The 7,695-nt window shown below is 38.2% G+C and overlaps 1 protein-coding gene across 1 annotated transcript; it reads right to left on the bottom strand.

Moving 5' to 3' along the window:
- Positions 1 to 3,126: 3,126 nt before the first annotated feature.
- Positions 3,127 to 7,379, bottom strand: pdcb (phosducin b). The gene is made up of 4 exons (XM_007550917.2): positions 7,275 to 7,379; positions 6,370 to 6,431; positions 4,563 to 4,711; positions 3,127 to 4,165 (listed from the first exon to the last, which is right to left on the bottom strand). Exons 2-4 carry the CDS (start codon positions 6,413 to 6,415, stop codon positions 3,650 to 3,652), a joined length of 711 nt encoding a protein of 236 aa, XP_007550979.1. The 5' UTR covers positions 6,416 to 6,431; positions 7,275 to 7,379; the 3' UTR covers positions 3,127 to 3,649.
- Between the last annotated feature and the right edge of the window lie 316 nt (positions 7,380 to 7,695).

Here is a 7,695-nt window from a genome sequence, read left to right as displayed (position 1 = left end):
ACACGGTTCCCGGCCCCGGTCTTTCTGCATGGAGTTTGCATGTTCTCCCTGTGCATGCGTGGGTTTTCTCCGGGTACTCCGGTTTCCTCCCATAAAAACAGACTATTAGGTTAATTATCTTATGGTAAATTTGTTGCTATTAACACTTTCTTGTGTTTTTGTTGTTCTTTCCAATACAAAGTACCACTGGCTCACTACTTTTGCGTTTTGCAGTGTCTTTTTTCTCAACAGAACCACTAATGGGGAAGTTGCTATCCTTAACTTTGTTTATTCTCTGATTTATTTTTTATATTCAGAGTAGTCCTGACTCATTGCTTCTGTTCATATGTGTCTTTTTCTGGAGAAATCTATTAAAAGAGCTATTGCTGTTATCATCTTTGTCTATTTTCTTTGTATCTTTTTAATTGAAAGTTTCTCCTGAACACTGAAAAATTAATCCCAAAAAAGGAAATGAGGCACAGCTACTTTTTTTTTTAATACAGTGTCTTGTCCAGCGATGTGAGACTCTGAAATGTTGTCTCAGAGGCCTGTCATGATAAGTTGCCCCTGAAGTTATTGCGCTAAACAATAACAAGGTTGTTTTGAGTCCATTTTCAAGTAACATAATAGTAATGGCATAATAATGCAAGAATATACTCCCAAAGATCAATAAACTTTAAATTCTAAATGTCTAAAATAAATAAACAAAACAACAAAGTGTCATGATCCCTGGGTTTCTGTGTGTTTATTTTGGAGTTCTTCTGTGTTCAGTCCTGTTTTCCCTGTGTAGTCCTGTTCCCTGTGAGTCTCTGTCCTCCCTGTTGATTGCTCCCCAGGTGTGTCGTATTCCCTTGATTACCCCGTCTGTATTTAAACCCACCTGGTTGTCTGTGTTCCTCGTCGGGTCCTTGTCGGTAATCTGTGTCGTGGTGTCTATCGTCGTAGTCAGATTCTAGTGTGCTCATGCGTGTGTCGCTCACAGTTGAACTGATAAGTCCTGTGTCGACTCAGCTCTCGTTTTCAGTCTTATAATCAGTTGCTACCGGTACTTAGCTGTGTGCTAGTCTCTGCCGTGCTGCCTGTATGGACTGTTGAGCTTTATTTTCACCATTAAATTCATCATCTTCACCATACCTGGGTTCTCAGCGTTCTCTCCTCACCACTTCAACCCCCACCTCATGACACAAAGTTATCCTTCAATAAAAGGGCTAGTTGAGACCAAAGCTTCAGACTGAAGACTTTTGTCATCCAGGTTTTGGTAGAAAGAGAGGGAGAGGAGAAAAGCAACAAATCATCCAAATGGAAATTACTGAGCTTGTTTTAATTTATTATGTGATTAATTGATTTATTTCTTATTGCGACAGAGATTAAACCCAACAGATTTACTTTCACAAGTGGAAACTTTTGGCTTTTGCTGCAACGCTCCACTTAATATACATATAAAAACCTTTATTCAAAACTGCTTTGGGTTTACTTGCATTCAGTTGTCAAAAAATTGTTTTTTGCTTGTCTGCCCTCATGCAGAGAGTATATAGGTCTAGGTCAGCAGCAGCTAGTCTGACTGACATGTCTAGGCTTCTCAGGAAAACTTCTTTAAAAAGCTCTTAGGCGAGTTATCAAAATGGATTCAATGAGTCGTAGGCATGCAACTTTCTAAAAAGGAGGCCTTCCTGCTAGAGGCAATTCACTTAATAGCAGATGTGGTGTAGTGAACTCAAAAACACATGTATATCCTCAGTCAAATATGTGTTTGCGTGTGACAGTCTAACTGCCTTTACTTGATAAGTAATTAAAAATCCAGTGCTGCCAAAGATTGCTGGAAGTTGCTGTGCTTGCTTGAAGACGCACTGGAGGGTGTTGTTTTCTGCTAAAAGGTTCAAGACAAACGTGATGAACTGTGCATGCATGCATGCAATGCAATCATTCTAACTTTGAAAGATGCAAAGAGCATGCACAAGAATGAATAAGAAGACAATATTAATACTACAGGAGAATTCGACTAGCATGTAGAATACAGTAAAAAAAGGGTCAAGTTTAGCCTTACAAAAAATGAAACAAATCAAAATGCATAAAAAGAGGTGATGTTTTTATTGTACCTATTGGTCCTAATAGATGGATCCATCATCAGTTCACTGAAAGGTTTTCACCTCAAATGTACAGCATCAACAAACTGGGTGGTCTGGATTTTGAGCTCTGTTGCCCAGCGTCTATGCACTAACAGATAAAAGTTAATGATGTACTTTAAAAGCCTGTGGTTTTTGTTTTAATAGACGTATTTAGAAGGTTTGGCCATTTCTGCAGATATCAAACTACTTAATTACATTCTCTTCAGATTAATCAGCGGGTTAGCACCGAAGGTCTACATCTAAAAAGCCTGATCAGGTTTTATATTCTGGTTTTGACATGCCAGGGGTCATGAGCATGTCAGAACCTATGTTGTTACATGACAAATAAGGTTGTTTAACATGAAACATCCTCCTTCCGGAGTTTCGCTCTGATATCCTTAACATCTCTGCATATCGGTGACTTTACACCTCTGGCCTTTACCTAATAAAGTAGCCACTCATTGTATGTAATGCATTTAAAGAATATGACAAAACATTGCAACAGATGTTATCTTTTTTTGTGTGTAGTTTTAAAGCACACATACCAGGCCTACATCAGCAAAAATTAAGTAACTTAAGTAAAAGTACATTAGCAAGGTTGCTAGCTGCTATTAGCTAGCAACAGCAGCCATGTCTGATTTCTAAGCAATACTCTTGGTAGCCAGTATTGTGAGATAGTGGTGCTGTGATAGTTTCCTTCTTCAAGGCACAGTATTTTGCATTATTCCAAAAAATTCTCTGAAAATGGACTTTCCTCCAATTTTGAATACCAGAAAAGCTTGAGGGTCCCATCTCCTTTGACTGTTGTGTACCACTGACTGACGACTTGTTTCAAAATGAAACCAATATGAATGGTAGTCCAAGGCTGCACAATTATGGAGATTTTCCTGCCAGTTTTGTCAAAATACTAAAGCCTACATGCAGGTAATCGAATTAAATAAGAATATTTTAATATTATATGCTTCAAAAAAATGATGAAAGCGTCATATTAATTAGGTTTTTTGGAAGATAAAATTAGTCCTCTTTCCTTTTTACTGGAAAAGTTGGTTGAGTGGAGCTTCAAGGTTTCCAGTGTCATTTATTTATTCTTTATCAGAACAACACAAACATAATAAATATACAGTACATGTGTGTATTATTTTACATTCAAAAATGTATAGCTCATGGATGCAAATCTTTTGAGTTAAATACATTCAAATGCTAAAAAAACACTATGAATGAATCTGGTCATGCACATGTATATATACAAGAAGATATATCCTAATAAAACAATGTATTTATCATTACAGTTATTTTGTTTTGGCTTTTCAGGTGATGAGGAATGGAGTGTTTTCTCATTCAGCAACTCCTTTTTCCAAGCTATTAAAGTTTCCCCACCACTTATATATAAATACATTCTCAAGAAACAGTCCAATGCTAGTGTTATAGAGGAAAAGTTATGATTTTCCTACTTGCCAAAGCAACAAGAAAAAAACGGATCAAATAAACATAAATATTTTATATATAAACTGCTTCACTTATAGCTTTACCCAACCTCTTTTTCCTGCAGCAGCCAAACTCCTGTCTCATTCTACGTCATGTTCTTCCTCCTCGTCCTCTCCAGGCAGCTCTTTCTCTGGGAGCAGGCCGTAACTGTTGAGGAAAGCTTCAACGTCGGTTGCAAAGAACTCCTCGTTCATGTGCTGCGTGCAGGACAGGAAGTTCCCTATGAGCTCCCCAGCCTTGTACACCAGCAGCGTCGGTAAATACTCATCCGAAAAACGCTCGGCGGCACCGGATGAGACGGCATCAATCCTGCAGAACTTTACAGTGGGGTACTCTGTGGCCAAGCAGTCCAGGCAGCTGTTGAGCTGCTCGCATCCTTTCACCCCAACCTTGTAAATGTGAACAACCACCACTGTGCTGTGATGCTCCTTCTCGATGACTTCGAGGAAGGCCTCGCCACTGTCCAGGTCGTGAACACCTTCAAACTTGGGGCCAAAGCTGAGCTTGCTGTGCATCTCTTCCATGCATCGTCTCCTGTATTTCTTCAGACATCCTTCATCCTCCTCCTTGAGCAGTTCATACTCTTGGACACTCATCTAGAAAAAAAGGAGAAATTATGTAAGTTGATGGCATTGGTTGAGAAATAAGCTTCATTTCATTTTCTCTGCTTCTCTGTTCTCATCACCCTCCGTGATCCCAGTCACTGAGATCTACATCATGTTGGAACATGAAGGGCAGAAAAAATTCATCCAACTGCTGAACATATATTATACATCCTTCTTAAAATAACACAGTATACCAAATATTGATTCCAAGCAGTCTTTTGGGACTGTGATTTTGCACATAATGATATTGCATTCATGGCTAGTATTTTCTATTAAACACCTGCAAAAAAGTCACACACAAAATGAAATATCTGTGTTTAATGGGGAGTGTTTCTTAAATAAAAAACTTCCTATGCTGTCCCGTCTGGTTAAACGATTAGGGTTGTACCTTGCGGTTCAGGTTAGCTCTGGAATCATCTTTTGATTTATTGGGGGACGACATTTGCCTCAGAAGTTCCTTTTTGGCAGGAGGCAAATTCTCCCGGTCCATACTTTCCAACTTGAACCTCCTCCAGTCATTAATGACCCCCTTTGGACCTACAGAGAAAACAAAAATTTCAGCTCAGTGCACTGACCACCATCTACTTAATATCTCAGCTATTTACTTACTCTACTCAGACAAAAGGGAAATGCAGGAACTAACCCAATACAGAAAGCAGTATTTGTCTAATTAAAGCTTCTAGGAGCAGGAGCATTTTTATGGTTGAAATATTTCTAAATAAGGTCAAAGAGACATCAAGGCCAAAATCTGGATACATTTGAGCTAATGTTTGATGGGGTTCTTTTTTTGGATCCCCACATTTAATTCTGAGATTTTAGATGAGATCTTAATGTAAACTTTTGTTAGAAAAGACCAAAAAGCATAAAAACGCAGTGATCCCCTCTAGGATGAAGGTTACAAACCCAGTTAAACTTTGCAACTACACACCTGTGAATGCTTAGAAAATGTAAAAGTCCAGCATTTTTGTGCTTTTGTTGTCCTGTTGTCACTCCATTACAGTTGACTGACTGATTTTAACAGACTTTAAGTCAGCAGTTTTCCATTTCAGTGTTATACGGGCACGTTAGCAGCTCAATGTAAAGGGCATATAGGTGACTCTGATGTATGAGAGTATAGGGTCTCTTGTTAAAAACTTCAAATAATGGAGAACAACTCATACTTTTCTTTTGTAACAAACTGAGCTTAATCTGAAGTCATTTATAGAGGATCTTGTCATTAATGCACAGTTTAGCAACATTTCATTTCCATCTGCAAGTACACTGCAAATGTGTACCTATCTCTCTGTATTTACCAATATTCTCTCAAAGAAAAATATGAAGGCTTTTCACACATTGATGAGATTATCGCAATATCACAACACAATGTGCTCTTAAATTTAAAATTTCAAAACTCCTTCGCCTAAATGTTGCATTATCAAAGAATCAACACCTAGGCTTAAGATTATTTAACTCTGGCAGATTTAGGTTTAAAGTAACATTTGAATTTGACTGCCATGTTTCCTTTGACTTGAAAAAATAATAATGTTGGATGGAGAACCAGTACGAATCCTAACCTGAATCTGGTAGAGAATTTGGGTTAAAGGCCGATGGCAAGTCGACTTTTTATGCACACTGAGCTCATGGACAAAAAATGTGTCAGAAATACCAGTGAAAACATCTAAAAAGGCCAGTTATTATATATGAGTCGAGATTTATTGCTTGAATGCCATTAAAGACATTTCTAGTGACAGGAGTAAGTAATTTTTGACATATGTAAAATAAGTGAAGACAGTGACTGGATGGATGGACATAACTTTATATCTGAAGCTGTTAGGGTGTGAATCATTTTGAGCCAGACTGTTCATTTAAATCTAGGTTTTACATAGGCTTCCCATTGACTCGTGTCTCAATGAGTCTTTTGTGTGGCCTCAGGCAATGTAGAGATAATCTTGTCTTTCCAGGAAGTGGACTAATTAACCCAGTTACACAAGAAAAAGATTAGACCATCTGTTAAACGGTTTTCTCTTGTCCATTGGGTTTCCTTTCACCTGTCTTAATCCAGTGCCATTGTTAGCCAGTTTTCTCTGTAGGAACACAATGTTTCAACTGCTTTCCATTAAGTTTTTAGTTGAGTCAAAGATCCTTTTCACTTGACCTAACCACAGAAAGTCCAAAGTAGTGTTTTTTTTTTTTTTTTTAATGGCTCATCTGCTCACCTGTATGGGTCGCGGTCTCTTCCAAATCAATTACTCGGCCAGACATTGTTGAGGTCACCTACCTGTACAAAAGAAATGTGATGTTGTTACTTTAATGCTTCATTTCCATTCACCAGAGTTGAAACTGTGCAGCTAGAAATGTAGAGTCACTGGACAAAGCAAACAAAAAAAAAAACCCACAACTCTTTAATTTTAATTAAATTAATGCAATTTAAGAGGATTACAGGACTGCAATCAGATCAGTGTTTTGCTTGCTGTTGGCTCTCAAAGCCACTGTTTGTGTAGGTATGCATCCAAATCAGATGCAAATTTGTGTTTCGTTTGCCATGCAATGCTGTGTCATTTCTGTGGCGTGACTTTTTAAGCCAGTTGATGGTGTGACTCATTTTAAGCCAATATCTGATTGGATTAGGTGGCCTTTTGTGAGGAGTTCTTTCTCCATGCTTGCAGTCACGATGCTGATCTGGTTTAATGATCTTTATGACCATCATCTTGCTCCCAGTTGACTAATGGGGAGCTTTTTCCCACGAGCAGCTGCAGCATTTTCAAATGAAATCGCGTTTAATTGTTTCAGTACAGAGTTAAAGGTTGATAACTAACTTTAGTAAGCAGCTGTGCTCTAATAAAGCACAGAGGGATGAGGAAACGACAGCACCAAAGAAGGAATTGTTTGTTCTGTGACTGAAAAAAATGGATCTAATTTTGCAGCTTTCTGTTTGATGCCTTGTGTGGTAACAGCAAAAACTCAAAACCGTCCAAATATCCACAAATATCCATTCAAATATCTGCTGTATGGGGAATAAAAAAAATAATTAAAGCACACTGATGTGTTATAAATCAACAACAATCTTCACGTATCCGCATTCTGTTGATTCCGCTGTATCAATAAAAGCTGTTTATCTTACCTTTCACTGCCTGATAAAGTCCTCCCTTTGTGTCAGCAGTTAACCATGCACTGCTGTTCTCTCGATCACTTGTTGGAGCTATCTGTTGCTGGACTGTGTGTGTTTTTTTTTGTGTGCCTGCGTGTGTCGTTTCCAGCCAATGAGATAGGTCTATTGGAGATTTTAAAAAAAGACCCAATAGACCAAACAGAAATAGAGCATAGATCCTAAGAGGATTTCACTTCAGGAATTAGAAGCCTCTGCTAGATAAAGGCCCTCACTGTACACAATGAAGAGGAAGAATGACAAGGTTACACTTTGTAGACCAAAGCAAAACTTCATAACTTTCTCCTTTTAATCAGGATGTAATAAAAATTCCCCTTACTGGGCATTGGTGAAAGCAATTTATATTGAAATATAAAGAGGAGAAGCTGCAGTGTTG

Source organism: Poecilia formosa, unplaced genomic scaffold, assembly GCF_000485575.1.
Source record: "Poecilia formosa unplaced genomic scaffold, Poecilia_formosa-5.1.2 Scaffold38, whole genome shotgun sequence".
Lineage (NCBI taxonomy): Eukaryota > Metazoa > Chordata > Actinopteri > Cyprinodontiformes > Poeciliidae > Poecilia > Poecilia formosa.
Note: the sequence above shows the minus strand (reverse complement) of the source record. Positions and strands in the feature narration are given on the sequence as shown.